The following is a 22269-nucleotide window of genomic DNA, read 5'->3' as shown; positions in this document are numbered from 1 at the left end:
CTACAGTCCATGGGGTCGCAGAGTTGGACACAGTTGGGCTGCTAACACTTTGACTTGGAATCACTTGGGGCACTTTAAAACATACTGCTTCCCAGGTTCCACTCTTAGCCTCAGAGAGGCTGGTTAGGCCCTGTTTCCTCTTCCGGAGCACTTAGAAAGACTACATTTCCCAGCTTCCCTTGTAATAATCCAGGCGACTAGATCCCTGAATCATTGTTAGGAGTGCCACCCCATCTCCATCAGATGTGATGTGAACAAGAAATGAATAATAATGTTGCTAAACTATTAAGCTATGATGTTCTGAGTGTTAGTTACAACTGATAGCCTTTCTTGAATTTCTGATTTAATTGCTCTGAACCGGCATCCAGACAATTGTTTGTTTTTGGTTTTTTTTAATTCTCCAGGCAATTTTAGTTAAGTGTGGAGAACCACTGAGGTGGGCAGAAATACAAGTACAGAGTTGCTGGTATAGTAAAGAAAGACTGAGTTTCCAGGGGTGCCCCAGGAGATGGGAAGAAGTTTGTTCACAATGAGAGAAAGAAGGAGAGGGACCAGCGACATGAAGCGAGGACCCAGGGAGGGAAAGTTGGCTAAGAAAACATTCCCTGAGCTGGGAATGGTCAAGGGATATTTTGGAATTGGGAGTGTTTAATATTCAGTTCTCACTTCTCATCAGAGCTGTTAGGTGGGTGATATGAGGCCCCATGGCTCTCTCCAAATCACCAGTCAAGTTGGCTCCACATTAGTCCCTGTGTGAGTGGATGCTTTGGAGAAATCAAAGGAAGGCAGCCAGCCCAACATTTGGTCATCATAGAAGGGAACAGCCAAAGCCCTTCTTGAGAATGTTCAGTGAGCATCCTAGGATCCCCTGAGGAACTCAGGTGGGAAGGAAGGTGGACCCCTCAACCACACACCCATGGAGACATTGGGGTGACATTTCAACCACTCTCTATGGCCCCTGCTGCTCAGCACCTAGAACCAATCCTAGCATTACTCCAGGAGAAGCCACGACACCTTACAGAGGATGAACCTGAGGTCCAGAGAAGGAGAGGAACCTGCCTAAGACCACACAGCAAGTTCTGGGTAAAGCTGAATGGATTAGCTATGGGTTCCCTGGGTTCCCCAGCCCCCATGGATGCTCATAGACTCCTGGATACAAGCCTTTAACCAAAGCATCTTCCGGGGCTGGGGAGTGTGGAACAGTGGGACATCACAGAACACAAGACCTGTCACTCCAGCTTCCATCCCAGAATCATCTATGCTGTGTTCCCCCAACTCTAAACCTTTCCCGAAGCCATCCACTTGATCCCAACAAAAGACAAACAGAGCCCAGAACCTTTGCTTTCACATTTAATCAAAGGAAAGAAAACCAGTCAGAGAGAAAGCTCGGGAATTAGATGGCTGAGGGATGGGACGGGGGAAGGACAACTGGTCTGGGACTGGGCGTAGACAGGGGGACAGGGCCCTCATTATCCTGAGGTTCCTCAATACAAGCGTCCACAGTGGGAGGGGGGAGGATGAGCACACACACCTGTTCCAACCCAGCCCTGGTCCCTCGAGTGGGGCTGAGGCAGGGGAGGAAGGATGCTGTTCAGAGAGGGATGGAGACAGAAAAGGAGGGGCCCAGCCCTGGCCCTCGGGCATCACCAGAGGTGAACATGGAGATTCACCCTGAAGAACCAGGTACCAACTCCTCAGCAAGATGTCCAGCGCCCATTCCCATCCAAGAGGATGGTCTTCTAATCAGGGCGCTCTGGAGTGTAACCAAAGGAAAGGGGGTGGCTGCCTCTATTCCCAAGTCTTCTGGGTGAGGTGGGGATGGATGGACAAAGGACGCCATGGCCCCGGGCCAGCAGGAGAACACCCATTTTCCTCCCACTCCCAGTCTCCTTGGGCTAAGGGTGAGGGTGAAATAAGGGAGAGCTGAATGAAGGATAAATTAAAAGAACATTGACTAAAGGGAAAAGAGGAAAGTAGAGGTGCATAGTGGATGCAGAGCTATGCAAATGAGATGGGAGCAGGCTTGACTGTCACATCTCACTTGTATACCTAGGCAAATGCAAATGAGATCCCTAATATAATAAATATATTTCTAACTTTGTAATAAATATTCTGTTTCTTCTCCCTCCCCTTCCCTAAGAAATGGGCACACAGTGGTTTAGGGGCCAGCTTGGGCTGACACTGCAGCGAAGACAGACTAGACGCTCAGGAGAACTGGGGAGCACAAAGGCTGGGGGTAGGCGTAGTAGGGGAGGTCCCCTACAAGGACAGGTTCACCCCAGGAAAAATCACAGAGAAGGATGAGGGATGAGATGCCTGGGGAAGTCGAGGACAGCATTCTTTTCTTAAAAGGGATTCTCGTTTTACACCGTCGCCCTCCCCGAGGACTGGAGGGCAGGCATTTCGGGTCAGGAGACAATAGGAGAGTTGGAGGAAGATAGCCGGGGAGGGCCAAGCCTCTGGAATCTGGGATAAGGGTCTCATAAGAAATGGGGGCTGAAAAAGGGGGGCCCCCAGAGAGTAACCTCCAAAGCAAAACTACCTTTTGCTTCTCCCTCTCCCAAAACGAAGCCTGACACACACACACACACCAGTGGCAGAAACAGACCAGGCACGCCGCAAGGGGAAACAGAAACTGTGCAGACTACAGGGCGAATAGCGCCCCCTGGAGTCACGCAGGGAGGCTGCTGGGGCACAAACGTCCTCTGAGCCCACACCTCACGGCCTGGCCCTCACCTGGCCTCAGCCCTCAGGCAGCGCTGATGCCACCTGGACCCGGCCAGAGAGACCAAAACGGACAACAACTACGGACAGGGAGCTCAGACATACCCCCGCCACGGGCCACGGAGGGCTGGGAGTGCTCCCGTCAGAAGTTGCAGGCTCCACTCCTCACGGGGCTTGGCCTCCAACCCACCCCAGCCTGGGCTGAGCCCAGGGCCCCTGCCAGCCTTGCCCTGCGGGGAGCAAACGCTGCCCTGTCAGGGTCACCTTGGAGAAGTCCGTGGAGAGACTTCGGCAGTGAAAAGCTGTGGATGAGGGAAGGGCAGGGGCCCAGCCCCGTTCCGCGGGGGGCTGAGAGCCGCACGGCTCCCTGGCTGTGGCAGCTAGCTGGTGCTTTGGCTCCTCAACCTCTGGGATGGCACCAAGCTGGCACCACCGCCCAGGCCTGCCTGGTTGCCAGGGAGTCATGTACCCCCCTGGTCACAGGGAACCAGCCTAAGGCCTGCTCCTAGGCTGCAGAGGTGAGAAGTAGGAGGAGCCTAGGAATGGGGAGGGGGTGGGGCCAGTCCAGAGGAGGAAAAGCGATTGGAGCGGGGACTGGTGGGAGGGGGGCGGGCAGTGTACCTATGACCACGTGGTCCCAAAGCGGCTTTTCTCTCCTCTGGACTGAGCATTATGGAGGTGACTCTGACACCCTCCTGGGCATGGTCTGGCCCCCAGAAAGGGACATCCGGTGGCCAATGGACGTAGGGAGTGGGCAGCACCTGGGCACAGGGGTACCCCACGAACACCCACCTCCCTGGCAGTACAGCCTCTGCGCTGAAGCCAGATGAAGGGCCGAGACCCAGGAAGAGCCAGCGCGCCAGGGACGGGAGCTGAGGATGGGGGCTGGGAGGTCACGGGTGGGAAGGGGACGGATTCAGGGTTTGGTTATGACCCAGAGAGCCGAGGTCCAGGTGAACAGGCTCAGTACACCCAGCTGACAGGCACCCACTGGGGCTCCGTGCGCAGCTTCTCCATGGCGGCCTGGAGCTCCCGGAAGGTCCTCTCCAGGTTGCTGTTGACCAGGCAGAGGTCGAAGTAGTGCCCGTAGCCCCTCTGGATGCGGCTGCTCTCCTCCACTGTCCGCCTCAGGTCTGCCTCCTGCCGGCACAAGGGGGCCTAACCCCCGTCAGCGTCTCCCAGACACCCCCCTCCACCACCACCACCACGTAGGGGACCCAGAGCCTGCATCATCTAGGCCCTTCCCCAGAGCCCAAAGTACCAACCGTGGCAGCTCAGAGCCCCTCACTGGGGAGGCAGCTGCCCCTCCCTGCATGCCCCATGGCAGCCCCCCTGTAACCGTGGACAGACAGATGGGTAGAAGGAAGGAAGGAAATAACATTTAGGAAGTGACAGTCACAACACTAAACACTTTGTAACCTGCATAATCTTCACTACAGCTCTGCAAGTAGGACTAATTATTCCCATTTAAACAGAGAAATCTCAGACACACAGAGGTCACACAGACAGCCAGTGGCTGCACAGGGTCTGCCTGACTCCAAAACCAGTGCTCCCTTCAGTCTGAATAGACCCCCTTACCTAGGCAGCCTGAGGGGCACATCCCTTGTGTGGCCCGGGACAAACCTGGTCCCAGATCCAATCCAAGCTGGTGGGGCAGAGGTGGGAGGAGAACTTGAACACTGACTTAAATAACCCCAGGCAGGAGCTCTAGGACTGGCCCAGCTTTGTCTGAGGGGCTCCAGTAGGCCCTGCTTGTGTCCGGGGCGGGGGCTTGGCGCTGCAGCCCTGGGGAGCCCAGCCCAGACCTTGCTACTGGGCCTGCACAGCGCTCCAAAGCCTGAGAGCTGCAGTACCAGGTGTGGCCAGCAGAGGGACCCCTGGGTTCAACTCTGCAAACTGCACCTGCAGGGGAAGACTGGAATCCCTGGGGTCCGTGGGAGTTAAGGGGTGCCCTGGAGTCGTGCAACACCTGACTTGAAGCCTCTTCTCCATACACTGCCTCCTCCCTGATGCTACCTAGTCCCTCCAGCCAGGCTTCCAGTCTCTAGCTTCCTCCCTCCCTTCAGCCTTTTCCCCAGCTGTCAACAGCCCACCTCTGCTCTCCGGCCCTCTGGGCTCCCTAGAGTTAGCACTCTGTTCGCAGAGTGGACTGGGCAGGGGGCCTGGCAGAAGCTCCCGTGCCCTGGACTAGCTGTGTTCCTTGCTCAGACCTCCATGTCCACACCTATAAAGTGAGAATTGTTAGTCCTACCTCACAAGGCACCCCCCTGGGTGCCTTGAGTGGGCGCCTCTCCCCTTGTGGACACCATCTCCTTCTCTTCCTCAGCTCTGGCTGGCTCTCACGCCCAGGCAGCCACTAGGCCCCTCCCACCATGCCTCAGAGGGCCTCACCGTAAGCTGCTTGGTGGACACCCCGCTCTCCAGCGCCGCCCGGTTCATGGCCCGCAGGGTCTCGAAGTCAGGGGCCTCGATGAACACCACGTAAGGGACAAACTCAGCTGTTCTCAGCACCTTCACTGCCTGCAGAAGAGGAGGGCTGGGAGTATATCCCCAGGTACATCTGGGGTGATGGGGTGAGGACAGGTACCTAGGAACAGAGGAGAATGAGGTACCTGGGCTTCTAGAACATGAAACCCAGGAGTGAATGCCAGGACAGCTGGCAGGCAGCTGAGATGGGTGAACTGGAGAAAACTACAAGAGTGGGGTGCAGGAGGCTGAGAAAGGGGTTCTGGGTGGGCTGTTGCCCTAGCAGTAATTGAGGGGTTATACTGGGTTGCGTGGAAATATATGGGGAAATACTGGGGGCAAGGAGAATACCCAGAGAGGTACTGAGCAGGCTGGGAAGGAGTGGGCCAGCAGTACCTGGGGGTTGACATCCAGCACGCACACCCGGCCAGCGGCCACCACGCCCCGGATGGAGTCGATACGTGTGCCGTACAGGTTGCCCTCGTATTCACCATGTTCCAGGTATCGCCCAGCACGGATGTCGGCCTCCATCTCCGCACGGGACACAAAGCTGTAACCCTGGCCTTCCCGTTCTGAGTCCTTGGGCCTCCGGGACGTGTCTAGGGGGAAAGAGGGACCGATGGGCACAGGCAGGACGCATCACCTCAGACACAAGGGCTCATATTCTCTGAGAGCCAAGAAGCCCTGTGCCCTCCTGCACATCTGGCCCTCGCCCTCAGCACTGGCACCCACAGACTCAAGATGTCCAAATTGAGAGGACCTGCAGAGATCACTGCTCTAACCCCGTGTTCACAGATGCAGGGCTGAAGCCCAGGGAGGGCAATGTGCAGCCCAAAGCCACACAGCAAGGCCAAGCACACCTGGGGTCAGCACTCAGGTTCCTGCCTCTAGGAACCAGGTGCTTTCACACCCCAGCTGCCTCTGTCACCAAGAAACCATGTCTTATACAAGCCCACGCACAGCTCATTGCTCTCTTTCACTATGGGCTTTTGGCCCAGCTGGGCTTTTTTAGCAAGGGAACCGTGAGGGAGGGAAAGGCAAGGCTAGCACCGCCCACCTGGCCTGAGACAGCTCTCTGCGCCCTCCCAGTCTGCAGTTCCCACACTCACCCACAGAGGGCGCAAACCCTACACCTCTCACCCAAAGGTATCACTTCACCTGGGGCAGATGCCCATTTAGAGGACCAGCCCTGGCCCCCAAGGCAGTCCCCGCTCCCTCGCCCCCAAACCCCCACCCAGCAGGACCTGGCTCCCACTCACAGGGCACTGTGGTACCGTAGCGATCTGGATCCCACATGATGAGTTTGTTCTTCAGGCTGCGGCGGCCCACGCCCTGAGCCCCAATCAGCACCAGGGTTTTCCGGCGGAAGGGGGGCATGCGGGCCACCTCCTCATAAATGAGCAGCTCATGGCGGTCAAACTCTGGACACAGGGAGATGGCACTGCTCATCAGGTGGAGGGGGTGCGGCTGGGCTCTCAGGAAGGCTGAGGGTAAGAGGGCTGGGGCCAAGGGCAGCAGGGAGAAACTAGGCAGGACTTAGGGACAGGACTGGCAGCCTCAGAACCAAGAGATGCACCAGCTATTGGTGGGGAAACGGGGGCACTAGAGGAGGACGGGGGAAAGAGGTGCCCAACACCCACCTGCATTCTTGGTGGTCAAATACATCATTCTCTTCTTTTTCTTTCCTGAAAGGCTGCCACAAAGGGTCCCTGGCCATAAGGAGATGGATCAGTGAGGCCAGGCAGGGCCACATCAGATCTCAGATTTGGGGTCTTGGGGGAAGACTGTACCTGAGGTGGGTGTCAGTTCCAGGTCCCGCTTGACAAAGGCTTTCCGCTTCTCCTCCAGCAGCTGGCTGGGGATGAGCCCTGCGCTGCCCCCTTCCACATGGCATGCCTAAAATAGCCATGAACAAAGATCTGCCTAAGTGAGCTCTCACCTCCTTGACATGCTATGCCTGGGGAGACTGCATGGGCGCCCAGCACTCACCTGCCACCAGTTGGCATCGTCCTGGTTTACAATCTGAAGCAGGTCCCCAGCACTGAAGCGCAGGCCTGCCTCCTTGCAGGGGATCAGGCTGTCTCGGGTCGGGTCATAGTCAAAGTGGCATTTCACAAATACCTGGGCCGGGGATTTGCCGAGAAGTTAAGGGCAGAAGCAGGGGAAAATTGGAGGGGTCGAAGCCCTGTCCCGTTGCCATCTCCTACACCCAGAGTGGGAACTGGGAGTATCACACAGTCCCCCTCTTTTCACAAAGAGAGAGCCTGGCACTGCCCATCTAAAGGCATGATGCCTGCAGGCCTGCCCAGCCCACCTCCCTGGTACCAACCTCCCTTTGCATCCAGAACAAAAGGACTCAGAAGCACAGGGGATCTGCTCAGGCCTGGGGTATGCATGACCCTAATGCAGGGTCCCTCTGTCCCCCCTACACCCTCCCCTTCCCCAGAGGAGAAGGCTTTGACAAAAAGCCAGACAACCAATAGACAAGGTGGGCAGAGCAGCGAAACCTCCACAATCCACCAACCAGGAGGCAGCTGTATGGGACACACGGGACCACCCAACGCTGAGCACCCTCGCATACACATGGCACATAGGGGGCTGCAGGCGATGTAGGAATTCACTTGTACATGTGGGTACCCCAGGCTTTAGATGTGGGCATGTCCCTTGCACATGCGCATGAGTGCTCAAGCCGAGGGCAAGAATGCAAGCGTGTTCACAACGTGTACAGGCCTGTAGGTGGCTGGATCTCTCAGGTCCCGCCCCCAACTCACTCTGAGCACACTGACTGGAGAGGAGGCGCTCCCACCCAGAGGCCGGTGACCCTGGTCACTGAGAGGCTCAGCCACCCCTTGGGCCTTGTGCTGGGGGTGGGGCTTGGTGGAGGGGCCTACCTGGCGGGGCAGATGGGGCTCCTGATAGCTGGGCAAGATCTTGAGGATGACACTGCCGCTGGCGCTGCGCAGGAGCTCCTGCAGCGCGCGGGGGTCGCTGCCCACCGGCTGCCCGTTCACCTCCTTGATTATGTCGCCTACATGTAGGAGTCCTTGCTGGGCCACCATGCCCCCATGTAGAATGCGGGCGATCACCAACTCGCCACCTTCCACGCGGAATGTCACACCCTGGGAGACGGAAGGCAGGTATGTGAAACCCCAATTGCTCCAGGTCAGAATCTTCAAATGGGTGTCCTAAGGGCCCTTCCATTCTACCCTTCCACCCCCACCCTCACGGCCACTTTCTCTGCCATCCTCTCCCCAAACTCTTCACCTACAGGAGCACTGAAGGACCAAAAGTGGGCAGAACAGAGATGTGTGCGCCCAACCCTGGACAAAGCTGACCTTGTCTTCAGTCCTCCCCTGACCCGACTTGATCCTGCTGCTTACTCCCAACACCCCCCCCACCAAGATTCCCCCTCTGGCGCAGCCAGGCACCCTCACCAGATGCTCTCCAGCTGTCTTGCGGATGCCCACCATGCGCACGGCGTCGGGAGGCACAGGCTGGTTGCTGAACGTGGGGTCCAGGCCAGGGCTAGGGGGTGGTGTCTCATAGGTCTTTGAGGCCACAGAGTCGTGCGTCTCCAGCAGGGACTGGAGAGGTGGGAGGAAGGGGAGGAACCGTGGGGAAGTGCCCTGAGGTCCCTTCCCATCCCAGTCCTAACTTCCTGCCAGCCCCATCCCAGGAACCTGGGAGAGGACCAAACCTGGAAGTGGGGCTCCTGGAGGATGCGGGCCAGCTCGGCCGCGGTGCTGCTCTGCTCCGCCAGCTGCGCCAGGTCCCGTAGGATTTCCTGCACCAGCTCCAAGTTGTTGTCCCGCACTGCCTCCAGCTTCGTCTCTTCCAGCCGCTCATGGGCCTGGGGGTGGGGGTGGAACAGGTGAGGTCTGATGCCTTCCCAAGGGCCCCAGGGTACCAAACTGTGCCCCCTCCTCCATTCCCAGGCATCTTCCCACCCCCAGATCTGGACTTTAGACGCTACCCACAGCACTGCTCGTGGTATTACGAGCCTCACTCACTCAGATATAAGCACACTCACAAATATGCACATGTGCCCTGCTATCTCCCTTCTCCCCCAAGAGCGATTGGGACCCAGTTCAGGGAAGAGAGAATCTAAAAGATAACACCTCATTTCCATCTCTTGCCACAGAGGGCCAATAAAGTCATCAACCTGTCCCCAGCCACCAGAACCCCATAAGCATCTGAGTTCAAGGACAGCTTCTCCCACCCAAACTCATGGTAGGGTGGGGTCTTGGACACCCCATGGCCCAGGATAAGGAAGCCAGGGAAGTGGTGTAGCTTGTCCAAGGTCACAGGGACTCATACTTGGGTCTCTAAGCCTTGAGCTCAGTGTTCCCAGTGAGGAAGGGGACAAGAGGTCAGTACATGGCACCAGAAGGCTCTGCACCTACTTGTTGCTCTACTGACTCTGGGCTCCATGACAAGATGCTCTGAAAAGGGAAAAGGAAGTCTCTGCCAGTGACCAGCCCAGCAGGGAGAGTTATGTTAAGTGGGAAGAAAAGAGTCCCCTTTCAAGGATATATATGGAGACTTTTTTTGCCCTCTGAATCATTTGGAAGATAGTTGCAGAGACAAAGTACTTCACCCCGAAGTACTTCAGCACGCATCTCCTAAGAACAAACAGGATATCTGGTACACAAACTACAATACCATTATCACATGCAAGAAACTCAACATTTGCACAGCAATATAATATTGTCTAATAGATAGTCCATGTTCATGTCACTATTGCCTCAAAAATATTCTATAAGGCTTTATTTTTCTGATCCACAGTCTAATCAAGATCAGATGTTAACTTTAGTTGTCACATCCTCTTATTCTCCTTTAACCTAGAACAGACCCTTTGGTCTTTCAGGACATTTTTAAAGAGTCCAGGTCAGTAGTTTGTGGAATGCCCCACAGCTGGATTTATCTGTTGTTTCTACATGTTTAGACTCAAGTTAATCTTTGCGGCAAGAGTTCTATATAAGTGATCTTAAGGTTTCCCCACACACTTTCCCCACATGACTATTCGGTTCCCCAATAATCATTCACTGATGGATTTAGTCTCCATTTATGGGTTTTTGCCTGAATCAATTGTTATTATGTTGGGGTTGCAAAATAGTCATTATCTAACCCCATTATTCCTTCTACATGCATTAGCTGGCACTCTATTATAAGAAAGAGCTCTTCTTTTCCCCTCCCACTCCTCCTCCTTCTCTCTCTTTCTGCATCACTATGAACTTTTTTATTCAGTGTGTTCTAATCCATCATCATTGGTATCTTCATTGTCTCAGTTTACCCCAAATTTGTCCAGGGGAGCCTGCAGCGCCCCTTTTGACTTGTTCCCATTATGAGCATCTTCTTCCTTCCATCACCAGCTCACCTTGTACTTTCCCTACTCCAGATGTGGAATCAGCAATTTCCCCAAGGAAACCTGATCCCTTTTGCTGGGGAATGGTATTCAGAAACCAAAATCTGGGCACTCAGTGCTCACTGATTCCGGGTGTCATTACTTCAGTAGACATTAGCTGAATCTAACCTAATCAAAATCAAACTCTACACGATTTTCCTTGCCTTCTCCCATTCCATATTTGTATCTCCCTTCTCCTTTGGTGAGAATTTTCTCCCAAGAACTTTAATATATTTACTTATTTATTCTGTCCTTCAATGTTCAGAAAGTTTCAGAATTGCTAAACTATTGCTACTACTTATCACCTTAGGTATCACCTTCTGTATATTTTACCCAAGTAAAATTCAAGATTTATCTGCATTCTTTTTGTCCCCAGAATAGTTTAAAAAAACTTACAACGTTAATGTAAATATTCTATATCTGGGCTGTCTACTGTGGTAGCAACTAGCCACACGTGGCTGTTGAGAAATATGACTAGTACAACTAAGAAACTGAATTTTTAATTTTATATCAGCATTTTAGCTGAAGTATTTTAATTTAAATAAAGTATTTAAATAAGTACCCACATGGGGTTGGCTAGTGGCTACTAATATTAAATAGTATAGGCTTAGTAAATATCCCACTTAAGGCATATAGTCAGAATTTTGTAAAGTTACTTAAATTAATTCCTTTTTCTGTTCTGCTAACAATTTGATAAATGAATAGATTCACTTATCTGCACTTAATTTCAGGGTTAGATTTTTTTCATTCTTTTTAAATTTAATCTTATTTTTAATATATACAACATTCACATGGCTGTAATCTTAAATCTATATAAAAAGTAAACTCGAAAAGTCTTATTTCCATCTTCATCCCTTCTACCCCATTCATACCATCACTCTAAAAGGCATCATTTTCATTAGTTTCTAGTTTATTCAGTTGGTGTTTTTTTCTACAAAAATAAATAAATATTTCCCTTTCTCTCTTATATAAAAGGTATGTATACTCTGATACTTTGGGGTTTTTGTTTGTTTAAGTGGTTTGGTTTGTTGTTTGGGTTTCTTTTTGTTGTTTGTTCTTGTTTTTTGGCTGCACCACACAGCATGCAGGATCTTAGTTCCTCAACCAGGGATCAAACCCATGCAATGGAAACAAGGTTTCTTAACCACTAGACCACCAGGGACATCCCTGTTTTTTTATTTAACAATATGCCCTGGAATCACTCTGTGCTGCTCCATGGAGATCTTCCTCTATTACTGTTATCTTTTAATCACTGCATGTGCGTGATTTCATGACTGGAGTACCATAATTTATTCAACTACTCTCCATAGGTATGGAGGTTGTTTCTAATATCTTACTATTGCAAATTAAACTGCAGTGAATAGCCTTCACAAGCCATTCTATATTCATGGAGTAATCTTTCATGTAAATTCCTAGAAGTCTTGCTGGGTCAAGCAGTAAATAAATATGTGGTTTTGTTAGACATTGACAAACTCCCCTCCATGGGGCTTGTGCCACTTTGCCTTCCCACCAGCATTAGAAGAGAAACTTTCCTGAAGCCTTGCCACCAGAGTGTGTGATCAAACCCTTGAACGTCTGCCAATCACATAGATGAGAAGCCATCTCTCAGTGGGGCTTAATTTGCATTTTGCTTATTATGAGCGAAGCTGAGCATCTCTTCATATGTTTAAAGGCCATCTGTATATCTTTTTCTGTGATCTGTCTGTTCACGTCTCCTGCCAATTTTTCCATCAGATCTTGTTTTTTCTTTTTCTCACTTCTTAAAACATTCTCTATATTAGGAAGATATGCCCTTTATCTGTAATACCTCTTGCAAATATTTTCCCCCAGTTTGTCATTTATCTTTTGACTCAGCTTATGTTTTTTTTGTCACTGCAAAAACTATGTATTTAATTTAGTTAAATTTATTAATATTTTATGCATCCAAATTTCGAGGCATAGCTTTTAAAAAAAGGCTTTCCTTTACACACAGACCCATGTTTTCTTCTAGGATGTATATAGTTCGTTTTTTCGATTTCTGAGCTGCTTGGGAGTTTATTCTGATGAATGGTGTGAGGTATGGATCTGCTTTGATATCTTTCCAAATGACTGTCCAGGTATTACAACACCATTTAATAAAAATCTGTAAGAAAATTATTGCTTAATTTTCTATGTGTAATAATGGTAGTGCAAATATTTTTTTAAGAACTTTTAACTACAAATATTGAAATACTTACAGATAAAATTATGTCTGAAACTTGCTTCAAAATAATTCAGGAGAGAGAGAAGGAGGTGGAGGTATGGATGAAATAAGACTGTTCTTGAGTTGTTCAGTTTTGAAGTAGGGCAATGGATGATGGGGGTTCTGAAAACATTTTTGAAAATTTCCATAACAGAAAGTTTTTCAAGCCCACGAGATGAGGAAATTTTAACAACATCTCATAAGGATACTCTGAGGATTTGATGAGATAGACACAGTGCTTGGCACACAGCAGTTGCTCAATAAAGGCTAGCTCCTTTTCTGTCTTCTCTACCCCAAACAGGCCAGGGAAACAACTTCCCATATAGGGGGGGCCCCCTAAATCATCCTCCCCTGGGAGGGCAGCCTTTCAGACTGGCTCCCACAGCCCAGCTGGACACATCGTTCCTGCTGGGGAAACAGACAACTGAAGGAGCAAAGAAGTAGTACTTGGAGACCTGTTAAAATGCCTTGATGATCCTCAGAAGCCAGAGGGCAGAGAAATGCCCCAGAAGTTTCTACCAAATGCTGTGTGATCTTCAGTCATTAACTCAGCACAACCCACGGAGGCCCTGGCTCTGTTACCAGTGTCTAGACAATACTAAGAGCCCAGGGCCCCAGGAACTGTGTTTCAAGAATAAACGGAGGCACTCAGACCCGCAACTCCCTCACCATGATGACTCTGGCCAGGCTCCTTCCAGATAATGGGGGCTAGCTCTGGCCCAGGTGACATGAGTAGCCTAGAGGTTGTCCATTTTAGCTTTAGCATCTTCTGCTCTATGGATGCGGGCACCAAGTTTCCCGAGGAGCCCTCACCTAACCAAGCAGGAAGCCAGTGTGTCTTCCAAGTTATTACCTCCCTTCTTTTACTTAATGACCGCCCCCTCCAAGGCTGATCCATTCCTACCCCTGTGGCTGCCCCTGGAGATCTTTCCCACAGACAGAAGAACACAATTCTCCAAGCTCAACCTTCATGGGCCAGAGGAAACTTGAAACATTTAATCATTCCTATACAAAAGAAACACTACCAGCAGGCTGACTGACCAATACTGAGAACACCCAACATGTATCACAATTTGCAACACTCTTTTCTGGGACTTTGAGAACTCAGAATTGGATTAATCATATCCTTGGCTCATAATATGTTCTCATCCTTGGTTCCTGCATGACTTGTTTTTAGTTAGCTGCTATTAAACTAGGTACTTTGGTAATAATATAACAAGGATGCAAGAACCCATCACTTAAACCATAAATAAGGATCTTGACACTATCCTATGTCTAAGCACATGCCCAGCTCACTCATTTCAGGTTTTTACCGTTCCAAATGGCAACGAACAAAACTACTAGGAACACTCTGGTCTGTGTCTCCTGTTGCACATATGAGAGTTTTTCCCAGAAGCAGAATTGCTGGGTCACAGGAAGTACTGAGGGCTCAGTCCTGTCTGACTCTTTGCAACCCCATGGACTGTAGCCCGCCCAGCTCCTCTGTCCATGGAATTCTCCAGGCAAAAATACTGGAGTGGGTAGCCATTCCCTTCTCCAGGGGATCTTCCCAGCCCAGGGATCAAACCCGAGTCTGACACATGACAGGCAGATTCTTTACCATCTGAGCCACCAGGGAAGCCCAAAACTTATTTGATAGTAAAATAACACACTTAAAAGACTTTCCATTTATTTTTTTTCTATAACAATAGTTGTAGATTTCAACACTCCTCTCTTAGTAATCAGCAGAAAAAGTAAATGGAAAATTCGCAAGGATATAGAAGATTTTAAAAACACTATCAACAAACTTGACCTAATTGACATTTATGGAACACTCTACCCAACAGAAGCAGAATCTTCCTGGTACACATGGAACAGTCCTCAAAACAGACAATGTTTGGGATCATAAAACAAATCTCAAATGACTCCATTTTTTAAACATTTAGTCATATCTAATATGTTCTCTGACATATGGAGTTAAATTAGTAACCCATGTTTACAATAGCCAAGACATGGAAACAACTTAAGTGTTCATCAATAGATGAATGGATAAACATGTGGTACATATAAACAACAGAATATTACTCAGCCATAAAAAAACGAAACAATGCCATTTGCTATCCATGTTGCTGCAAATAATAATGTGATAATGTGATAATCTACAGATTATCACGCCAAGTGAAGTAAGTCAGACAAAGACAAATAGTAGATGATGTCACTTATATGTGGAATCTTAAAAAATCCTACAAATGAACTGATTTACAAAACAGAAACAGACTACTCACAGACACAGAAAACAACCTTATGGTTACTAGAGGGGAAGGGGAGCAGAGATAAATTGGGAATTATGGGATTAACAGACACACACTACCATGCAAAAAATAGATTAAGAACAAGGATTTACTGCATAGCAAAGGGAACTACATTCAATATCTTGAAATGAATAACTATAATGAAAAAGAATAAAAAAGAATTAGACATATATAGTGAGAAAGATAAAACTGAATCACTTTGCTATACACCTGGAACTAACACAGTATTGTAAATCAATTATACTTCAATAGACATCTCATTTAAATGTCAAAATGATGGTAAGATTAACAGTATAAAGGCCATTTTCCCAATAAAGAATCTGAGGCTCTAGCAGGTAATATGAATTCCTTTTCACAACTCCTGGGTGTACAGCAGAGATGCAAGTCAAAGTTTCCTGAGCGCCCCCACAGTTGTGGTGTCACTATCTGGGCACCGGTTTTTAGAAAGTGTTCTCTTGCACAGCACACACTATAATATTAGGAGCATGAGGGCCCACAACCAGGAAAGCAGTTTTTAATTTCTGTGGTAACCACTTGCTTAATTCTGCTCTGAAAAATCACCCTCAGCACAGCATACCCTCAAGCTCCTTACAGGCCAGAAACTTGGGTCAGGTTCACACCCAGCTGACGGAAGAGCTGGTTCTTAATCCCAAATCTGCCAGCTCCCTATGCAGAGCCAGACATAAACTGCAAATGCAGAAACACGCCACAGCCTTTCTTTGGAAAACTTTTCCCTCCAACTTTCCACTCCAACTTCTCTGATCAGGAGATGGAATTCCCACTTGAAGCCCAGGCTCATAATTAAGTAATTCAAAATCTGAAAGTAATTCAAAATCTGAAAGCATAGTGAGCCAGAGGGTAAAGGGACTCTTCCACCTGAATTTGGCCACGTGATTTGCTTTGGCCAATGAGACGTAAAAGCAGAGGCTTGAAAGGTGCCTAGGACTGGGGGCTGGTCTTTCATTGCTGCTGAGACCACCATGGGAAGCAACCTGGGCCAGCCTCCTAGAGGATGAGAGACCACACTGTCCCAGACAGTGCAGCCTTCCCGGCTGAGTCACCAGTCACGTGACTGAGGCTGTCCTACCCCATCCCAGCTGAGCAAGCCCAGACCAGAAAACCACCCAGTCAATTCACAAAATCATGAGACACAAGTCACGCCACTATGCTCTGGGGTGGTTTGTTACACAGCAAAAGCTAACTGATGCACTGGGCTCCCCACCATGTCCCCTGGTCAGAGTCTCCATCTTGGCGACCCTCCTGGCCCCTCATTCTTTTAAGACCCTGCCTTTCTTTGCTAGCTATCTCACCTTCCCACCACCACCACAAGACTGAGTCTTCCCTCTGAATTCCAGTCCAATGGCCAAACACTTCCACATCCATGACCTCCCTCTCTCCTGACCACAACTCTGAGAGGTAAGTATAGTTATCCCCATTTCTCAGAAGAGACGGCTGAAGCTCTAGGTTGTCAGCCCTACTAAGGTCACACAGCCGATCAATGAATCTGACTTCAAACACTATTTATTTTCTTCTTCATCTCATGCAGATTAGTTCACAGGCCTCAGAACTGGCAGCTGTCCCCACTGATAACAGTTTGCCTAAATTTCTGAATGTCATCTGCCTTTGATTCCTCACTGTGGCTCTGCCTGTTGTTGGAACACCTGCTACTGAGTCCATGTCAGCGCTCCCAGATGTCACCCACCTGCCAGGACCGCCACCTGCTTCTGTAGCCAGCCCTATGGATTTCCGATCTGCCTGCAGATTTGACTTCCTTCAGAGCCTGTAACTCTCTGGGTTTGTCGCCGCAGGGCCTGCTCCTCCCTGGTTCCAGATCTACCCAAGGCAGCCCCTCCCACACCATCTGGCACCTCCCCAGAGAGGAGAGTCAAGTCCGTGTCATCAGGGAAAGGGAAGGAGGTGAATAACTATCACACGGGTTTCTACCTGGGCTCCACTCCTGTGGGTTTCTGGGCTTCTAAGCTTTTGCTGCTATATCTTTGATCAAAGTACTTTGTCTGAGAGGTTAGAAATTGATCTGTGTATACATAATCATTAAAATGGGTGAGAAGGAGTAAGATGTAGGTCTGGTAGTCCAAAGCAAGTCATGTGGTCAAGCCCAGATTGAAGAGTGGAGAAACTCTACCTTTTGATGAAAGGACTGGCAAAGTTCCATTGCAAAGGGTCACATATATAGGGGTCGGAGGGATTTTTCCTGAGCCGACTCTTTGCAACCCCATGGACCATAGTCTGCCAGGCTCCTCTGTCCCTGAAGATTCTCCAGGCAAGAATACTGGAGTGGACTGCCATGCCTTTCTCCAGGGGATCTTCCCAACCCAGGGATCAAAACCAAGTCTCCCACATTACAGGCAGATTCTTTACTGTTTGAGCCACCTAGGAAGTCCTTACTGGGCTCTGATGCTCCCTTATGGAGATTCATTTCCTGTTTGTTTCACAGCTAGATGGAGAGAACATTCCTGCAGAAGGAAGTTTACTTATGTTAACTGACACAGTACACTAGTAACTTTTCCATCAGGCTGTGGTCCCAGGACTAGGACATTGCTGAGCTCAGTGAGAAAATGACAGACTCAGGGCTCCCTTGGGAGAAGAATAACCTATCTGACATTTCATTGCCATCATCCTAGCACTGTGCCTGGCCTTGGTGAGCATGCAAGAGATATCTGTTGAATAGAGGACAGATGATGGAATGACCAAGTGAATAACAGAGCCATCCAGCCATCAATCTCACCTTTAGAGAGCTGTCAGATGGGTTCCAAGAGGCCACTAGAGAGGAATGCTATGGAGGTGGGGACGGGGGTGAAGGGTGTCCCACTTCAGAGGGTTCTGGCTAAAGGACCTTCTAACCCCGAGGTTCTGCATCCCAAGAGAGCCTCCTTATTTCACTGGCTGTCATATAGAAGCAATAGCTGGAGTGACTCAGAGATGGTGTGGTTTAATAAATCATAAATCCAACTGTGAAGTCAGCTTTGGAAGGTTATAGATGTTGAGGTTCAAATGCAGGTCCTCAGCAATTCCACTGCCAAGTGTCCACCCTAGAGAAACTCTAACCCATGTGTAGAAGCAGATGGATGTAAGGATGTTCACAGGCGCACAGTGCTTAACAGAGACAAGTCAGCAACAGCGTACCTGTCTCTCAGTAGGGGAACCGGAAAACGAATACACGGGGCTCTGTTCACATACTGGAGAACTACACAACAGTCCAAATGAATATCTCTATGCATGTCAGTAACTATATTACTTACATGAACTAGAAATCTCAAAAACCATAACTGCTTCCACTATCATTCCATTATGTAAAGTTTAAAAACACATATAACAGGGGCATGTAGTTTATATCTAAATACATATATAGTCAAGATGGGCAAATATTCAGGGGCACGGTATCATCAACTCCAGGCACGGGTCACCTGTGGGCAGGGACAGCAGTGGAAATGAGGAAAAGGGGAGAGGCATTCACTGGCTCACGCTTTTTATTTCTTAAAAAGAAAGAGCAAGAACTAAAGCAAACACGATCAGCATTCACATCCTGGAGGTGGGTACTATGTGCTTTTTCTGCACACTTTCTTGTATTCATTCATTCAACAAACATTCAGTGAGGACCTATTATGTGCCAGGCACCATTCTAGGCTCTGGGGACACAGTAGTAAACAAAACCGACATCACTGTCCTCAAGGAACTCATATTCTCTCTGTTTGAAACATGCATAACTCCTCGCTTTGATTTTTAAGACATAAATCCAATCCTTAACTACCGGCTGAGAGGCAATCTGCCTTTTTCCAATCTCCTCCAATCAGCTTGGGTTTCTCTTCCCCAGAACCTCCCACTAGTATCTGGTCCCCTTCCAAGCCCCATGCCAGGAAAGGTCACAGCTGTCCTGTGACAGTCCTCACCTCACCCTGGGGAAGACCCACCACCTAGCTGTACTGCCCTGCACCCCACCCTTGCCATCACTATCATCCAACTTCCTGGTCACACCCACCACCATTTACCGGAGACCCTGGGGCTGCCTCCAGTGTCTGCCCACCCTCATGCCTGTGTAGACACCCCATCCCACACCCGACCCATCCATTCCTAGAATTCTTTATCACCGATGGCATCTTTGCCCCCCATAGCCACATTCAAAATGTTATCACCCCCAGAACTGTCCTCCTTGGAAACCTTTCACTTCCCACCTCCCTCTCTGACCTCGGCCTTCTCCTCTTCCAGCTGTATACTCTCTCCCCAAACACTGACCCCAGAGAGCCCTCAGGCCTTTGCCTCCAGGTTCTCCCTGCCCTTCTGTTTCTTCCTGGCCACTCTCCCCTCCCCTCCCCTCCCAGGCTCAGCCCCAGAAGTGATGCTCTGAGCCACTCTCACCTCTCCCTGCATCTCAGCCTCCCACAGCCCCTATTCAGCACAAGCCCTGGACCAAAGCCACCCTCAGTGTCTCTGGACTGAGTCACCCCCACCCTGGATTGATGATCTGGGGCCCTGTTGATCCTGCTCCCTGACTTTTGGTGGGTTCCCTCACTCCCCTTTAGTAATTATTAGTTGAACCTTCACTTCCAAATCCCACCCTCCACCCTCACTCCACTCAACCCCTGATCCTTAATTTTCAGCTGAAGACTGCCCACCCCTCTGAGAAATCTGAGCAATTAACACAATTCCCTGTGACTCCCAGCCTTGCCTCCAACACAGCTATTGGCATCCTTCTCACCTCCTCTCCTCCTCCTCAGGAAAGGGGTCACCCCCTCCCCTGGTCCATCCTTGCTTGTTGTCTCAGTTAAAGGCAGCACCAGCCCTTTCCCAGTACAGAATCCCAAGTGCCTGGCTTCCCCCACCCCTGACCATCCATACCCAAGCATCAGGTACTGTCGATTTATTTCCTAAATATTTGTGTTATCATCCCCTCCCTCAAGAACTGTTACCACAGGTCTAATTCAGGATGATCCCCAACTCCAGTCTCCAACTCCAGTCATGACCCTCCAACCATCCTCCCTGTGGCTACCAGAGGGATGCTCCCAAAACATCCATGTGCCGTCATCACACGCCTGCTTAAAATCCACAAAAGACTTCAAGTTGCTCACAGGACATCACAGGACGATGCCCAAGCCCCAGGCACAGCTCCTAGGGCCCTTCATCAGCTGCCAACAGCTGCCGACATCTCCACAGCTCACACTCCCTGTCTCACACCTAAAGCTCCAGCCTCACATCAACAGTTACAGCCCCTGTATGTTTCTAGCTCTCTCACCTCTGTTCCTGTTGAAGTTCTTCATGGCCTGGAATGCACTGCCCCTCCTCCTCAATCTCCAAGACTCAACACAAGCGACCCTTCCTCCAGGGTGGCTTCGCTGCCCACCCTGGGTTGGGTCAGGCGTCTGTCCTTTACCCTCCGCAAACACCTAGTCCATCTGCCTCTATCACGGCCATTACCAAAGTGGTTAATAACTTTCTCTTTCAGTGAGTCTCTCCCCTGCCTGGTATGTGGCAAGTGACCTTAGAAAGACTTCTGCACAAAACGTCCAGGGGCAGAAAGATAAGCAGGCTGAACTTCAGAGGTTCTACAGCACAGGCATGCTCGTTCCCAACCAAGCATACGCTCCATAAGCTGGCAGTCACCAAACATCCATCCACATGGGCACGTCTCCACACTCAACAGTCAGGAACGGAGGTGGGCCCCCACCACCTGCAGTGGTTCAGATTGATCACCCGGGCATGGATGTCCATGCAAACCCCCCGTCCCAGGGTCGCAGGTGCCACCTGCACCGTTCCCAGGGCTCCCTGTGGCTAACATCCCAGCCCCTGCTATGCCTCCCCAGGCGCAGTACCCTTATGTCCACCGCCCTGGAACACACTACCTTGGCCAGGGATCTCACTATAGGACTTTCCATAATGCCTCGAAGGAAGATCAGGTCCAGTTCGGCTGCTCCCGTGGCATTGGGGAGAGATCCCAGGTTGTCCAGGACTTGCTGCATGGCTGGAGGGAAGGAGCAGACAGTGAGACACACAGGCGCCAACTGAGCACAGGGGACCCAAACACACCATAGGAACCCCACCCTCTTACCCTCCATCCCACAGAAGACAGCCCCTCCCCGCAGCACATCCTTCCCTGCCTGGCACTCCAGGCCCTAGAATGCCTGGAGCAGAGGCCCTAAGAGGGGAAGGACAATTTCCTTGGCCTTTTCTAGGCCCTAAGTAATACTAGCCTGGGCAGGTGGAAGGCTCCCAGCACCAGGAAGTGGACTTCGAGGTGGGGGAGGGGAGAAACGGAAGCAGACGTCAGGTTCCAGTTTTTGCCCTAAACCAGAGAGCCACATCATTCAGTCTCTGGATGGGCTGAAGCCACAGGACTCAGCCACCCACACGTGGCAGGCTCAGGGGTGAGAGAGATGACAGTTGGAACATGTCGTTGGAGTGCGACCCTGGAGTCAGCAGGCCGCCATGCAGGAGGTCAGGGCCTACCCGCCATCCACTACCAACTGTGCCACTAATTCAGGGTGATTTTGCACAAGTCGCTGTCCCTCATGACCCTCAGTCTTTCCTTCATGTAAAATGGGTGGGTTAAACTGGATGGTATCTACAGGCCCTTCAGCTCTGAAAGACAATGACCTGGAAATTAATACAGATCATAGGAAGCCAAGGCTGAGGCCCAGGACACTGGTAGAAGCTAGGGGAAATAGGCACTCTGGGGCTTGGGATGGCTGTGGACACCCGAGGGCAGAGGTCAGACCAAGTCATCCTAGGGATCAGCAAACCCTCAGCCTGGGATGGGACATCAGCAAGGGGAGAACACCTGAAGCTGAGCCATTGCTGAGGGGCTCAGCCTCAGGTAGGGGCTATCTTCCCCCACCAGCAGAAGTGGGAGCTACTGGCTGTGGCAGGTTCTGGGGGAAGGGAGGCAGAAGCAGACTATGCCCAGCTGGGGGCAGAGATGGGCAGGGGGTATCATTACTCTGCCACCCTGCCACCCACGCCTACATCTGCATAACAGCACCCAAGCTGAGAAGGAGGGGGTGGGTACAGTCCCTGGCACCTCTCACTGTTCTCAGCCATGCCCCCTCCTCCAGGAAGGAATGGGGGTGGGCTGGAGGAGACTCTGAGATTGGAAGCTGGCAGCCATTGGTCAGGGACCCTTGGCCTCCCACCCTTTTCCCTCTCATCCTCCC

The 22269-nt window shown here is 50.5% G+C and overlaps 1 protein-coding gene across 4 annotated transcripts in view; it reads right to left on the bottom strand.

Annotated features, from left to right (window-relative positions):
- Positions 1–1337: 1337 nt before the first annotated feature.
- The window catches only part of MPP2 (MAGUK p55 scaffold protein 2), a 43423-nt gene continuing 22491 nt past the window's right edge, over positions 1338–22269 (bottom strand). For all 4 annotated transcript variants that reach the window (XM_070479690.1, XM_020888968.2, XM_020888967.2 and 1 more), the window contains exons 3-13: positions 20962–21080; positions 8888–9040; positions 8625–8774; positions 8082–8309; positions 7180–7311; positions 6981–7086; positions 6831–6899; positions 6450–6611; positions 5587–5789; positions 5116–5244; positions 1338–3864 (exon numbers count right to left, since the gene is read on the bottom strand). In XM_070479690.1, coding sequence (XP_070335791.1) covers positions 3688–3864; positions 5116–5244; positions 5587–5789; positions 6450–6611; positions 6831–6899; positions 6981–7086; positions 7180–7311; positions 8082–8309; positions 8625–8774; positions 8888–9040; positions 20962–21080 — 1628 coding nt within the window. In that variant the 3' untranslated portion in view covers positions 1338–3687. The remainder of the gene's footprint in view (positions 3865–5115; positions 5245–5586; positions 5790–6449; positions 6612–6830; positions 6900–6980; positions 7087–7179; positions 7312–8081; positions 8310–8624; positions 8775–8887; positions 9041–20961; positions 21081–22269) is intronic.

This window comes from Odocoileus virginianus, chromosome 17, assembly GCF_023699985.2.
Source record: "Odocoileus virginianus isolate 20LAN1187 ecotype Illinois chromosome 17, Ovbor_1.2, whole genome shotgun sequence".
Lineage (NCBI taxonomy): Eukaryota > Metazoa > Chordata > Mammalia > Artiodactyla > Cervidae > Odocoileus > Odocoileus virginianus.
Note: the sequence above shows the minus strand (reverse complement) of the source record. Positions and strands in the feature narration are given on the sequence as shown.